The sequence below is a fragment of the Petaurus breviceps genome, unplaced genomic scaffold, assembly GCF_028583685.1.
Source record: "Petaurus breviceps papuanus isolate PSGF00001 unplaced genomic scaffold, PetGlider_PUasm1.0 558, whole genome shotgun sequence".
Classification (NCBI taxonomy): domain Eukaryota; kingdom Metazoa; phylum Chordata; class Mammalia; order Diprotodontia; family Petauridae; genus Petaurus; species Petaurus breviceps.
This window is the reverse complement of record NW_027186376.1, coordinates 4,838,175-4,853,005: the sequence shown is the minus strand read 5'-3', so window position 1 is coordinate 4,853,005 and position 14,831 is coordinate 4,838,175. Positions and strand designations below refer to the sequence as shown.

At 57.5% G+C, this 14,831-nt stretch overlaps 1 protein-coding gene across 4 annotated transcripts in view; it reads right to left on the bottom strand.

Annotated features, from left to right (window-relative positions):
* Nucleotides 1-14,482, bottom strand: part of MAPK12 (mitogen-activated protein kinase 12) — a 15,347-nt gene extending 865 nt beyond the window's left edge. For 2 of the 4 annotated variants that reach the window (XR_011171304.1, XM_069102937.1), the window contains exons 1-11: nucleotides 14,193-14,479; nucleotides 13,681-13,810; nucleotides 7,566-7,624; nucleotides 3,703-3,814; nucleotides 3,411-3,440; nucleotides 2,952-2,999; nucleotides 2,572-2,686; nucleotides 2,156-2,227; nucleotides 1,455-1,534; nucleotides 1,227-1,305; nucleotides 254-427 (exon numbers count right to left, since the gene is read on the bottom strand). Coding sequence is in view for 3 of the 4 variants with exons in the window: in XM_069102937.1 (XP_068959038.1) it covers nucleotides 254-427; nucleotides 1,227-1,305; nucleotides 1,455-1,534; nucleotides 2,156-2,227; nucleotides 2,572-2,686; nucleotides 2,952-2,999; nucleotides 3,411-3,440; nucleotides 3,703-3,814; nucleotides 7,566-7,624; nucleotides 13,681-13,810; nucleotides 14,193-14,317 (1,024 nt within the window). In the remaining variant the exon portion in view is untranslated. Of the gene's footprint in view, nucleotides 1-253; nucleotides 428-1,226; nucleotides 1,306-1,454; nucleotides 1,535-2,155; nucleotides 2,228-2,571; nucleotides 2,687-2,951; nucleotides 3,000-3,410; nucleotides 3,441-3,702; nucleotides 3,815-7,565; nucleotides 7,625-13,680; nucleotides 13,811-14,192 lie in introns of all 4 variants that reach the window. The other 2 variants (XM_069102939.1, XM_069102938.1) reach the window with 2 other exon arrangements.
* Between the last annotated feature and the right edge of the window lie 349 nt (nucleotides 14,483-14,831).

The window sequence follows — 14,831 nt, the reverse complement described above, 5'->3', positions numbered from 1 at the left end:
AAGGAAGGAAGGAAGGAAGGAAGGAAGGAAGGAAGGAAGGAAGGAAGGAAGGAAGGAAGGAAGGAAGGAAGGAAGGAAGGAAGAGACAGAAACAGGGAGGATGTAAGAGACAGAGGAACAGATGGATTGGAGGTGAGAAATGGGCTAAGAGGCAAGGGAAGGGGTAGGCCAAAAGAGAGGATAAGCGGAGGTGGGGGCAGGGCAGAGAGGGTGCCTCTGTGGCCGGGCTGGGGCGGGGGAGGTCAGGACTCACGTTTCCACTCATCCAGAGTCAGGTCGACGTCATCCAAGGAGTCGTCGTACAGCTGGGCCTGTGGCTCTTCCTCATGCTCATGCACCGTCTCAAAGTACGGATGGGTGAGTGCCTCGGCAGCCGTCAGTCGCTTCTCGGCATCCAGTACCAACATCTTCTCTAGCAGGTTCACAGCTGGGGGGCAGAAGGAAGTGTTGGGGGCTCTGGGGTAGCAGATGGTGCTTCTGACCAAGGGCTGAAGCCCGGGACCTGCAGCCAGCTGCCCACCCGGACAGGGGCAGGGATGCAGCCCATAGACAGCCAAGGGAAACACCCCCAAGCCCCAGCTAATCCCCAAACATTGGCTCACACCAAAGAAGCATCTGGCAACTCCCAAAGCCTGCACAAGGCCCTCATACTAGACCCCGTCTTCTCCTCTCTCCAAGCCTTTGCCCGGGCATCCCCTCTGCCTGGAATGTTCACCCTCCTCACTTTTCCCTCAAGGCCAGCCCAAGAACCATGCTGGACAGGAAGGAGGCCTTTCCCAGTCCCACTGCCCCCCTCCCAGCAGATGCCCCCCCCCCCTTCTCAGCTCACCTTCCGTCTAGTCTGTATCTGACCATTGATCTCTAGAGTGCAGGGGACAGAGTGGGCCTCAGGGTCAGGAAGACTCTGTCTACAGGGCCCCGGGTGGAATCACTTACATGCCCTCCGGTATCAGGGGAGAGAAGGTGCTACCCTGCCTTGGTAAAGGTAATGTCCTCCCCTGGGAGTTCCCTATGCCAGGGAAATCTCAGGGGCTGTCCCTAAGCCTGTGCACCTAGTTATGTCCATTGCAATGGAAGCCCGTGGAGGGTAGGGACCGTTTCTCTGTGGCAAGGTGCCCGGTGTGCAGCAGGCACATAATTAGTGCTTGTGGCCTGATGTTATGACATTGAGGGTTATGAATCTTCCCAGGTGTTAGGGAGCTCTGGCCGCCTTCAATCTTCCTTACCCAAGGGGGTCGCATTCTTCAGGACCGAAGCAAAGTCCTTTTTCTCCAGCTCAGGAAGACTTTCCATGTAGCTCTTTGCCTGCATAAAGCAACCATCAGCTCAAGGTGCCACTCCCTTCAGCCCCAGGCCCAGGGTTCCTGAATCTGGGCCCATTTAACAAGCCGGGCCTGGCTGCCCAGAGGCCTCAACTGCCCCTGCCACCCCAGACACTGCCCAGAGACACTCACATCCTGACTCTGAAGTCGCTGAATGAACTCTGGGGGAGGCGTCCCTGTCACCTTCATGATCTCCATCAGCTGGTCCAGGTCTGCCCCGGGGTCAAGGACGGCAGCTCTGAGGTAGGCCCGGCCCACCCCCCACAGCCTGCTCAGGCAGGAGTAAACCAAGCTGAAGCCGCCCAGAGCCCGAGCCCATCAGCCACTCAGCTGTATCTCCTCTGCTTCAGTCCCATCTGGGGGCTAGTCACTGCCTGGGAGGGGGGCCTGCTTTTTAAAGAGTCCCCACTTTTTAAGGGGCTTCATCAGCATAGGGTTAGAAAAGCACCCAGTGTGGAAAGCCCCTCCACCACCAGGCAGACCTTTTCTCTTAGGGAATGCAATGAGTGTTAACATGACTCACCCAGGGTCACACAGCCAGGAAGAGTCTGCAGCAGGATTTGAACCTGGGTCTTCCTGACTATAAGTTCACTACAACACGCTGGCTTTTAATATTCACCCATTTGGGCTTATACTTTTTCAGAGCCTGTTTGGGGATGATCTGTGATGGGGTGGGTTGGGGCTCTTCTATATTTCCACTCAGGACCTTAGCCTCTGGCTCCAGGCGCCTCTTTGGAGAGCTTTCCCACTCCCTACGTTTCCCTGAGACAGCTAAGAGCCAGTGCTAAGTGTGCCCCTCCCCTCCGAGCCCTGCTGCAACCCCCAGAGGATACGGTCACTGCCTTTGAAAAGGATCTTTCCGGTGATCATCTCGGCCATGATGCAGCCCACAGACCAGATATCCACTGAAACAGGGCCCAGCCCAGGCATGTTAGGCTAGCAGGGGAGGGAGAGCAGGACTCTTGCCCACACTGCCCCTTGGCACCCCACCCCGCTTCCTGGGACCCTGCCTCCCAGGGACTCACTTCCTCCAGGAGGTCTGTCCTGACTGCAGCCTCTCCCACCTCAGGCCAGAAACCCTTCCCTCCCCACTCAATCCACAACCCATCCTCCAGGATCCGCTTAAAAGCCTCTTCCTCCTGGAAGTCTGCCCTGATTTAGGCCCCAGTCACCACCTGTTTAGGGGCGCCCTTGGGCTCCCTGAGGTTGGAGGGCCAGAGGCCTGGAGGGCCTGGGCGGTTCTTGTTACCTGTCTGTGTATAACGCATCCAGTTAAGGATGACCTCAGGGGCCCGGTACCATCTGGTCACCACATAGCCAGTCATCTCACTGTCTGTCTGTCTGGCCAGGCCAAAGTCCAGAATCTGCAGGACAGAGACCCTGGGAAGTGGGGGTGGGGGATGCCACCACCCAGATGTTCCCACAGCTGTACAACCAGCTTAGGTCAGGCCTGGGTTTCCAGTGTGTGTCAGGCTGGTCTAGCCAGGTGGCCTTTACTCATCTGGGAAGATGAGATGGGGGAGCAGAGCAGACAAAGACCAGTCTTGGTAGGGGGTATGCCTATCAACCCTGCCCCCTTGTTCTCAGACAGTTGCACTCCCAACCCCTCTGCCCAGCCGAGTCCCTCACCTTCAGTTCACAATCCTCATTCACGGCCAGGTTACCAGGCTTGAGATCCTGCGGAAGGAAAACCTAGCTGCCATCCCCTCATCCCCTGTGCCAAAGCCTGTGATGCCCCCCACTACTTAAAGGCATACCTGGCATTCAAGGCCTCTCCTGTCCAATCCCATCACCATCACCCCTGTCCAGCCTGATTTCCCCAGTCCCTTTCACAGATGTTCCCTTTCCCTAAGCCTTCCTTGGGCTGAGGTGGTCAGGGAGGGTACCTTGGGGGACATGGGCTTGACCTGGGCTTGGAGGGCCCAAAGGTGCCAAATGTGGAAGTCATGGCTTGGGGAGAACAGCATGGAGAAAAGAGAAGGAAAGCCACTGGGAAGGGGAGACCAGGGTCCTTGCCCCAGCTGCACCCATGATCCACTAGACTGCCCCATTCCCCAGCTGGAGCCACAGGTAAAGAGGGCCACTCACCCTGTGGATGATGCCAGCAGCGTGGATGTACTACAGAAGAGAGAGAAGTGTGGTCAGTGATGTCTGCAAAGCTCATTCACAGCCCTCAGAGGAGGGAGGGGAGAGCTCTGGGCCCCCCCACCCTGGGCACCAGACCCTGCCCAGCTCCCCCCTTGGTGACCCAGACCAGCTGCTTCCAGCTCTCCCCAGGGTTCCCAGCCATCATGGAGGGCATAGGTGGGCTCAGCAGAGCAACGGGCCCAGGCATCTGCAGGACAGTGCATGAGGGTCTCATCCGTCCCTGGAGACAGACCTTGAGGCCTCGAAGGATCTGGTAGACCAAGAATTGGATCCGATCGTCACTGAGCTTTTCATGTTTCATCAGCTTGCTAAGGTCTGTGCCCATGAACGGCATGACCAGGTAACTGCGGGGGGGAGAGGAGGCCTGGTCACTTGCCCTGTGCCATGGTCCATGCCAGGGAAGGGAGGGCACAGCCTCGGGCAGCAGAACACAGCACAGGGCGCCCCCTCCCCAGAGCCACTGGGCCTTTAAAAAGCGGACTGTGGCCGTTGTCGTGGGGCAGGGCTGAGTAACTACCTGGGAGCCCAACAAAGAACTAGGAAGGGCTGCTCGGCTGGAGGGGCTGGGGCAGGGGCCACTCTTCCTGAGGTACTTTCTGACAGACTTACCTCAATCCATCAAGGACCCTCCCCCTCCCAAGGGCCCAGCGGAGATAAGAGGGGGCGTCAGACCCTGCCCTGAAGAAGGGGACAGCCTCTGGAGTATGATGGGCCTTGCATGCCAGACTGAGCAGAAGCACTAGGGACAAATGGAAGTTCCTGAAGACTGTAGTAACCCGGTTAGTTCTGGCTTTATGAAGGCACTTGTGATGTAAGCAGGTTAGATGGAGCCTCTTTACCCAGAAGGCGGGAGACACAGATATTTCAACTCTGGAGAAACATTTTGGAGGGCAGTCTCTGGCTCTAAAGAGAGTCTTCCAATGCCTGAGCTGCATAGGATTGCAGTATCCGAATGTGGCTAGGTCAGCTGGCCCTAGATTTGAGTGTCCGGCCCCCTTTTCTGGCTAGGGACAAAGCCTCACTGCCCCCTGGTCCCCCTCACCCAGCCTCACTGCCCTGGGTCCCCCTATTCTGGCCTCACTGCCCCTGGTCCCCCTCACGCAGCCTCACTGACCCCGATCCCCCTTGCCTGGCCTCTCTGCCCCCTGGTCCCCCTCACCCAGCCTCACTGCCCCCAGGTCCCCCTATTCTGGCCTCAGTGCCCCTGTCCCCCTTCGCCCAGCCTCACTGCCCTGGGCTCTCCCTGCCCAGCCTCAATCACAGAGGTTGTGAAAACCTCTTCTTGAAACCTGAACAGGACTATCCTAAGGAAGACGGCTCAGAGGGGCGGCCTTGAGATATTTGTATGGAAAAGCCAGGAGCCTAGTATTATGGATAACCACATTGTAGTAGAAGCGGGCTGCCAGTGAGGGCTGCTCCCATAGCCTGGGAGGGGCTGGAGGGAGGCTGAGCTGAGTGGAGAGAGGCTGGCCACCTCCACCCCCCCACTCCAGCCAAACCGGCCTCCTTTGGGCACCTGCTCTCCCCTGACTCTCGCACCTCTTTCCCCAAATGCCAGAAATGCATCTCTGTCTGGGCAAACCCCTTTCTGCCTCAGGGACCTCTGGCCAGTCTTCCTTCATCGCCCAGACGTGAAAGTTTTCCTCCCCTTCACATTTTCCTGGAGCCAACTGTCTCCCATTTCCTTTGCTGCCTCCCCTCTGCCCCACCTCCTGCTACTCTGCTGGGCTCAGGCCTCAGGGGCCAGGTCGGCACCCTTCTTCACCCGGGGATGCCCAGCCCAGGCTGTATGCAGTAGGTGTTTGATAAATGCAGAATTCAGTGGGAGTGACATGGAAGCTCTCCCAGATGTAGAGGAAAGGAGAGAAAGAAAAGAGGGAGAGAAGCTTCTAAGGTCTCAAGCCTGGGGCCTGAGAGGATGGCAGGAGGAAGAGGCATCAAGATTTGGGTAGCAGTGGAGGAGGGGAGATGATGGCCTTGGCTTTGCACAGGCTGAGTTTGGGCAGTGAGTGGCCTCAAGGCCCAAGGTTCTTGGAGTCCCGAGGAGGAAGGGGGCTGATGGGCCAGTGCCCTGCCAAGAGATCAAAGAACTGGGTGCTTGGAGATGTAGGTTCTAGTCCTGGCTCCACAGTTCTCTGACTATGAGACCTTGGAAAAGTCTCTTCCCCTCTGAGCTTTCTTCATCTGTAAAATTGGGGTGGGGTGGACTGGATTATGTCGTAGGTACCTTCTACCTCCTAAGGAAGAGAATGGTGGTGCAAAGGAAGTCATGAAGCTGAGCCTTGAAGGACGCCCCCATAACAGCGGAGGGGCCTGCAGCAGGGGACAAATGGTGAGATCTGCCGGTGGGGAGGATGACCAGGGGGCTGCGGTCTTAGCAGAGGCCAGTGGGGGAGAGCTGGCCGTCCAAAGATGCAGAGAGGTCAAGGAGGATGAGGCCTGACAAGGGCCCCTGGGGGGTTGAGGTTCGGAGGTCACTGGGGATCCAGGGCTAGGGATGAAGAGAGATGCGATGGGGAGGGGAGGGTGGTGCTGAGGAAGCCGAGCCCAGTGAGAGGCCAGCAGACAGGATGGGTCACCCAGCTCCCTGCCCTTCCCGGCCTGCCCAGCCCAGGCCGGCTCAGCCCAGATCTGGCCGGCAACGTTTACCACAGCTCCAGTTACATCCCTCATATTTCATCCCTTGTCCAAGGTTATGTTTCACACTCCCCACTGGTCATTAAGCACCCGGGCTCAGGGGTCACCCCCTTTGGGCCACAAGGCCCAGGACAGTGCCCAGACAGCAGGGAGGTGTGACCTCATTGAGGGGTGGAGCAGGGGGCAGCTCCCAGGAGGAAGTCTCTCCTAGCTAGCTGAAAACTCCCTCCCATAACTCCCCCCAGGACACGTGGGTCTGCCCTCTGGGGCAAAAGAAAAATCAATCCAGTGCCTCTGACTCAGGACAAAGTACCAGAAATCTCCCCAGAATCTAAACCAAGCAGCAGCTGCCTCCAGGCCTCTGGGAGAGAGCCCACTCCACTTTGGGACAGGACACCTGCCTCTCTGCAGCTTCCCCACCCCGTGCCTAGGCCTGTGCTCTGTGGTCGAGCAGGACGAGGCTGGCCCCTTCCAAGGCCAAGAATGGCTGCTTGCTCCAAGCCCACTCTCACGACAACAGGCCCAGCCTTCGATTTGCAGATTCGCCCCCACCCTGCCACCCTCCTACATCTCCGCCTTGCTCCAAACACCTTCTATGGCTCCCCACTGCTTCCGGATGCCCCTGCCTTGGGGCAGTCAGCTCTAGATGAGTTTCTAGGTCCCTTCCAGCTCTGACACTCTGGGGACCCCGATAAATCCAAGGCTGTGGGGCAGTCAGAGATAGTCGGACATGTGCCTACAATCCTCAGCGTCCACAAAGCCTGTTAAAATGGAGGGATGTGGGGCACCAAGAGACAGACCGCACTTCCTGCCCTGGCTCATCACATCCCCAGCCCAGGGCCCAAGTGGAATTTCTGAGAAATGGGCTGGCTCTTGCTACAGGTGTGAGTGGTGGTGGCGGGAGGGGGAGGATCTGTCCGCCTGAAGGCCCTGCTTTTCCTGCTGTCTCTGGTGGGCCTGCACCTCTCACTCAGTCTGTGTTCCTGAGGCTGTGCCCCTTCCCAGGCCCCCCGTCAGGGCTGCCTTCCTCAGTGACCACAGGAAAAGGAGGAGAAACAGCTTCCTTCCTCCACCGGGCCCACAGAGGCTGACATCAGCCAGGAACCAGTCAGGGATCAGTCTGGAGCCTGGGGAGGGGCTGGACAGCCAGAATGCGGGGAGAGGGAAGGGACCTTGGGGACCCTATTGGCGCCCTCCAGGCTGAGTTCTGCCCCTAGCACAGGCCTCTGGGCACCCTGTGGTGGCCCAATTCTCCTGCTCTGACTGGAAAGTTGGCCTGGTCCAGAAGGCAGGAGAGGCTGAGCTCCCTCTGCCTACCCCCAGCCCAGGCTGGGAGCTCCATAAAGGCAGGGGCTAGGACTGTCCCTCCTCCGTCCCTCCCAGCCTGGAGGCTTCCTGAGGGCAGGGAGGCTTGAGGCCCAGTACAGATGGCCAATCCCACGGTCCATAGCTACTCACAAGTCTGTGAAGTCATCTAGCGCATCATCGGGAGTAAAGACATCCAGTAAGCCGATGACCTGGGGAGACAGGATAGACTAAGAGATGGCAGTGAAGGCCGCCATTTCTACAGCTTGGAAGGCACATTCCTTCCAAGGAATCTTCTGCCCTTCACACCAGCCTGGGAAGAAGGTGCCATCAATCATCCCCATTCTACTGATGGGAAAACAGAGGTAGAGAAGTGACCCCAGCTAAGTGTCTAAGTCCTGTTCTGGACTTGGTCTTCCAGAGTTCATCTAGCAATGGGTGGAAGGTGGGGAACAAGGGTGGCTTTTCCATGATTTTTTTTTCCAGAGACCAAAGGCTTCTCCATCTGCCCTCTTGGGCAGCCGGGGGCAGCTGCTCAGAGCAGGAGGGCATATACTCAGGAACTCCTTTGTATTTCTGAGTCCTGTGTGCCCCCTTGGGTACCCAACAGCACAGCTAATAAGTCACCCAAACAAGAAGCCTGGAGCAGGAAACTCAGAGCTGGAAGAGTCTGGGGGAGACAGCCCTCCCTCCCCCCCACAGCTTCTGCAGCTACACCTCGCCACCTTTGTCCCGACTCAGACCTTTAGACTATCTGGCTCTGGCCTGGACAGTGTCCTGATCACGGAAGAACCACACCCCAGACCCAGGGAGGACTGATGGCAGTATGACATCCTGCTTCCCCCCACACTCTTATCTTCCGGGGGCACCTTTGTGGTCTGAGGGATTGTATATGTGTAGGCAGGGAGGGTACACAGACACAGATGGGCCTGGGGAGACAAAGGGGTAAGATGAGGCAGGGTCAGTAAGATCTCTGCCCTCCCTACCCCAATCCCTGGCAGGGGAAGCGCCAAGCATGCCTCCCCAAGCATACGCTCGGCCCCTAATCCAGCCACCCGCCCCAGCTGTCTCCTTGGCCAGAGCAGGCCACCCCCCCATTGTCTTCAGAGCCTCCCCTAGCTGGGCTCCCCCCTCACAGGCTATTTTCAGCTAGTGACAGCCCAGGACAGGACCTTCTGTGAGCTCATTCCCTCCCTGCACTTCCAGCCCACTGACCAGGCCTCAGAATGAGAGCCTTCCTAGGGAGGGCAGCATGGGAAATCAGAGATAACCCAAAAGCCAATTCTCCTGGGCTTGGAGCCACCCACTGGACCCCCTTGGGCATAGCCTCTCAGAGCTGGAACCTGGGGAGGGGGGTGCTGTGTGCTATGAACCCTGCCCTCTGCCCCTCCCCCACCTCCACCAGGATCCTAACAGCCTCTCTGCCTTCTGCCCTGCTCAGACCAGGATCCCTGAATCTCTGAGCTGGAAGGACCCGGCCCCCAGAGGCCGTGGAGCCCATCCCTAACCTGGACAAGCAGCCCTACTTGCAGTATATATGTCTGACCACCAGGCCTCCTGCGATGGGGAAGTCACCAGCTCCCAAGGCACTCCAGCTGCCCTAAGTTGGCTGGCGTCCCCACTTCCCCTCTAGGGCTGAGCCCCCTTCCCCATGGCTGCCCCCACTCCCCATGCCCCCTGTCCTCTGCCCTCCTCTAGCCTGGGCAGTCATTAAGGGGATCAGATCTATGGGTATACATGTTTGGCTACTCTGTAACCCAGCTAATGCCCACAGGTCCTGGGAGCCATAGCAAGGTCAGGCAGAGCCAGCTACACTGCTGTAGTGGAGACCCCAAGCCCCCAAGGTGGGGAGACCTGGGCCCACGTCTGGGCCCCCTGAGCCAGAGGGGATCCATGGGAGGACAGGTGGGCCATGAGTGGAGCCCAAGGCCCAGGAGGATCAGCTCAGGGAGCTGCAGAAGGCATGTTTTCAAGCATCTGGAGGGCTGCCCAAAGGGGAATGGGCTGTCTGGGGGGCCTGAGTTCCCCATCTGCGGAGGTCTTCAAGCAGAGGCTGGGTGATTCCTTGTCAAAGATGAGAGGATTCCTTCTCAGATATGGGAGGGCCTGGCTGCCCTTCACAGGGCAGCTGAAAGCACTGGGCCTGGAGTCAGGAAGATTCGTCCTGGGTTCAAATCTGTCCTCAGACACTTCCTAGCAGTGTGACCCTGGGAAAGTCACTTCACTCTGTTGAACTCAGTTTCCTCATCTGTAAAATGAGCTGAAGATGGAAATGGCAGACCACTCCAGCATCTCTGCCAAGACAACCCCAAATGGCGTCACCGGCAGTCAGACATGATGGAAATGGCTGAACAAAAAGCCTTCACATTCTAAGGTTCCAGGCACTCAGAGCTGCCAGTCCCAGCCATGAGGCCATCTTGGCGTCTCCCTCTCCTCATACAGGGCTGACCCTCAGCTCTTCACTGCTCCCTCGTGGCCTTCCCTGGCTCAGTGCACAAGGAGGGCCTTGAGTGCCAAGGCCAAGGGCAGATGGGCAGATGGCAGAGAGGGGCTTCCAGAGTCCCAGACTTCAGGTGAGGTCTGGAGGAACTGAGGCCTTGCAAAATCTCAGGGAAGGATCGTGAAGCTGAGTGGGGGCTCTGACCTCCGGGGGGAGGTCCCTGCCCTCCTCACACCAGAACCATGGCCAGGTCCCCACCCCAGGGCCCCTGAGGGCACTCACAGCAGGGCCTTCTCAACTTGTTTTTGCTCTGCCTCTCACTGATGCCATTGTAGCAAGTCCCAGCCTGGTCTGAGGGAACTGACCTGAGACCAGACAGCTCTGACACGTTCATGCACATCATTATTTGGGCACAAGAGGTACTATCTTGGCTTACAGACTGGACCGAGCCAATGACAAGCCTGTGGACAGGACAGTGTCTGCCTGAGTCCTGAAGCTGGTCCTAGGCAGTCTGCCAGCATAAACCCCCTAACCCCTAACCACAGGCAAGAGCCTCCAAATGTCCAGTGTCTGCAAGAAGAGACCATAGACTCACAGCTCTAGAATTGCTAGAAATCATCCAACAACTTCATTTTACACATGGGGAAACTGAGGCCCAGGTGTTGAAGGCATTGCCCAAGGTTACATGAGGCAGTAAATAGCAGAAGCTGTTAGGTCCCTCCAGCTGGGCTCCCCAAAGGGTCAGACGTGTCTGTGGAAAGGCTGGGTCTAGGGGGCTGCAAAGTCAGGGCAAGGGCTGAGTAGACTGGGACAGCCAGAAGCTTGGAAAAAGGCCACGCCAACCTGGAGCTTCTGGAGACTTCCTTAAAGGGGTTCTTGAGGTTCTTGGGGTTCTGAGAGGCAGAGGTAAGGAGGGAAGCACTCCAGGTATGGGGAACATCCTGGGCAAAGGTCTGAGAACCAAGCCACAGCACGAGAACCAGATTTTCTGGGCTGTAGAGTCAGAGGATATGTGATCAGCCTGTTTCCTACCTGTCTCCCTCTCCCAATCTCTATCCCTGCCTCTCCTGGACACACAGACTCACTGAAGGAAGAACTAGGGCCATCGGGCTTAGGGCCCCAGGCTACTTCGTTTCTCTGGTTTCCTGGGTCTCCTGAGGTTGCTTATGGCTGGGAGAGCTGGGCTGAGACAAGGCTGATGCCTGATGAGGGGGGCAGCTCCCAACAGGACCTCGTACAAGGGCTCTTTACTCTCCTAACTCCACCAACGGGCCAAAGCCACTGCCTCCACAAAGCTTCAACAAGCACTGGGAACTCTAGCCATAGCCAGCAGTGGGCACAGACCAAACCACTTCTCTGGGTCTCAGCTTGCTCCTCTGAGAAATGGGGCTAGGAACGCTTGAATTACTTCCTCTCGGGGTAGGTGACTGTGAGGAAAGTCCACATTTATCTATGAACATGTAGCTTTCCCCAGTAGAGCATAGGAGTCCCTGGAGGGCAGGGGCTGTCTGTTCCTCCAGGATCCACCACAATGCCTGGTACAAAGCAGGGGCTTAATAAAGGCTTGCAGATTGATTTGCAAGCCTGGCTGGTCTTTTACATTATTATCCAATTTCATTCCATAAAACAGCACAATCCAAGAGCCGCAGGCACCTCAGAAGGCAGCGAGTCCTTCTAAGTAGAAGAATTCTTCCGCCACATCCTTGAGGAGACAGTTGACCTCTGACTACATACTTCTGGAGACAGAGAGCTCACTACCTAGCGGAGTCCCCTCTGCTCATTTCAGACAGTTGGAAACGTGAAGAAGTTCAGATCGATTCTGACTTTCTTTGCTGCTCCCCTGCCCCTGCAGTCAAGCAGAAGGACTCACATCCCTTTTCTCCGTAGCAGCCTGACACATGGGTACCTGAAGACAGCCGTCAGGACCCACCCGACTCCCAAGTCTCCTCATCTTGGGGTGGATACAGAGCTGAGTCTGGACTTAGGAAGACCTGAGTTCAGATCTCGCTGTGTGACCCTAGGCAAGTCACTTAACCTATGTTTGTCTCAGTTCCCTCAACTGTAAAAAAAAATAATAGCAAGATCTACTTAAAAGGTGGTTACAAGGAGCAAATGAGAAAATGTGTGTAAAGTCCTTAGCACAGTGCCTGGCAAACAGCAGGGGCTATATAAATGCATTTCTTCAGCAAAGGATGATCACCCATTCCCTTGTCATCCCAAGTTACCCTGTCTCATTAATATCCCTCCTAAAACACATTGACCAGGACCAGAGACAATACTCCAGATGATGAGGTAGGTCCAGAGAGGGCAAGTCACTTGGCTGGGGCCACACAGCGTTAGCCCATCATGGGGCATCCATCCCTCCAGCCAGATCTCCCTTCCAGAGGGTGATGAAAGGATGGGAACCACTGCCTCCCGGGGCCAAACTTACCCACCTCCTGTCTCCAGAATAGTGGGCAGTGGGAGTGGAGGGTGGGAGGGGAGACACAGGAGAGCAGCTTCAGAGGGGTTGCCCTCCCCTCAAGATCAGACCTTGGAATGAGGGCATGGATTTTACTGCTCCCTGTGATGGCCTTTCCACTCCATCCCTTCCTCAACATCCCGCCCCCAAGTCTGGCCCTCATTGTCCATGGCTCCCCTGGACTAATGGAACAGCATCCTTGCTGATCCCTCTGCTTCCAGCCTTCACACTGCTGCCAAAAGAATCCAACTGGGCCCCTGCTCTGACCACCCTGCTCCCCTGCCCAACAACATATCTGGAGAGGAGTCCCACTCACTCCTTAAGTGGAGCCTGCCTTCACATTCTCGGAAGATAATGTAGTTGTGTTTAGGGTTCTGGGCTTGAGCAGGAAGATGGTCATTCAAATGGGACCTCTTGGAGCCTCAGTTTCTTAATTTGAACAATGGAGATGACACCCTGATTTCTATCTCCCTGAGTGGTTGTGAGGGTACAACGACTAGCATTTCTACATCACTTCAAGGTTTGCAGATCATGTTATGTCATTTGGGCACCACAACCTTTGAGCCCCCAGCTAGGCGGGCCCACAGATTGAGCTGGAATCAGGAGGACCTGAATTCAAATTTGGTCCTTAGGAAGCTCACCTAGGGGGAAGGGGCAGAGGAAGGACATCCTGGGGTCCTGGGCATCTGCCCTCAGGGAGTTCCCAGTCTAGTAAGGGAAGAAGACACTGGGATATCCCAATATTCTGGGATAAATTCATTAGCCAAGTGGTGGGGTGGGGTAGGGATCCAGTTAACAGCAGTTAGTCCCAGGGCACTGGAGACCACCAGGCATTCCAGCTCCCCAGGTCTCAGGAGTGTTTGTGAATTGGCCCCTTAGCATGGAGGCCATCCATCATTAGCAGGCAGGGCTGGGACCCATAATCTTGAAGCACAGTAGTGGCCAGACTTAAAGGCTGGGAGTGTGTGTGGGGGGGGGAGGGGCATTTGAGGTACAGACTGAACACCTGCCCGGAGTCCCATCCTGCTGGCCCTGCTCAGATCCTCAGACCACTGGAGGCTAAATTACAAGGAAAGGTCACCCCTCCCCCTCCTCAGATAAAAAAGAACGGAAGGATTTGGTCAGGGACTCTCCCAGAAAAGCTGCGGGAGTCCTAGGTTGCCTCCAAAATGGGGGGGGGGGAGGGGAAGGCGTGCCGGCCCCACCTTTCCTGTGAGCCTGTATGTTGGGGGTGGAGGGGAGCCAGGCCAGGGGCTGGTGGCCGCGGAGGCCAGCAGCCTGTAGAGCGTGCTAAGTGCCCCCTTCTCCTGGGAAGCTGGCGAGCAGCCCGATGCGCAGGCGAGTGGGTAGTCGCAAGGCTCACTCACGTTCTCGTGCCGCATGTGTTTGAGCAGCCGCAGCTCCCGGTATGCACGCTTGGCGAACAGCTCCGACTGGAAGGGACGGTACAGCTTCTTGATGGCCACCTTGGTGCCGGTCCTGCTGTCAATGGCCGAGCTAGAGGCCCGACATCCGAGCACTCAACTACCCCTGACCGTGAGGCGCCAGGACGTTCTCCCTCCCTCCCCGCAGGAACTCTAGGGAGCCCGGAGCCGGGAAGAGGGGTCCCCTTCTTTCCTTCCACACACGTGCATTCTGCCGCCCCTCCCCAAGGGGCATCTCCCGCGGCCGCCTTATGGGAAGGCCCCAGGGGACCCCCAGCTTCCCAGGGCCCAGGAGGGGCTGAGCTCCCCCGCCCCCTCAGCCTCCGGGCCCATAGGCGGGCGACCCATCAGCAGGGGCCAGGGCTGGGGCCTCACACCCACTGCCCACTCACTCAGCCCCGGCCGCGCTCTCCCCGCCGGCTCAGCGCACAGGCCGGTCCGTGCCCCCCACTCACCACACGGCCCCGTAAGCCCCCGAGCCCACGGGCTGCAGGTCCCGGTAGAGGTCCCGCACCTCCCACGCAGTCTTAGTGACCTCCTGCCGGTAAAAGCCCTTCCGGGGGGGCGGAGGGGAGCTCATGGCGGCCGGAGTGGGGTGCCGCGGAGGTCGCTGACCCCCTGTTCTCACACGCACTCACACTCACTTTCGGACACACGCGCGCGCATGCACAGACACACATATAAAAACTACACTCTCACAAAGGGCTGACCCCCCTCCCCAACCGGGAGAGGCGAGAGGCTGGGGCTGCCCCCCCCGTAGCCCCGCCCCGGACCCCCGAGAGTGAAGGGGCCACTCTCCCACCCTGTCCCGGGCTCTTTTCTTCCCTCTCTCTCTCTCTCTCTCTCTCTCTCTCTCTCTCTCTCTCTCTCCCTTCCTTCTGGACTCTCACTCTGGTACTTTCTCTTTCTGTCCCTCCGCCTCTGGGGCTTTCTCTCTTTGTGTCTCGATCTCTGATCTCTTTCTCTCTGTCTCCGTGCGTCACCCACCTCCTTTCCTGTCTAGTTTCTGTAGCTTTCTCTCTGTCTAGCTGTCTGGTTGTGGTGCGATCTCTCTCTCTCTCTCTCTGTCTCTCTCTGTCTCTCTGTCTCTCTGT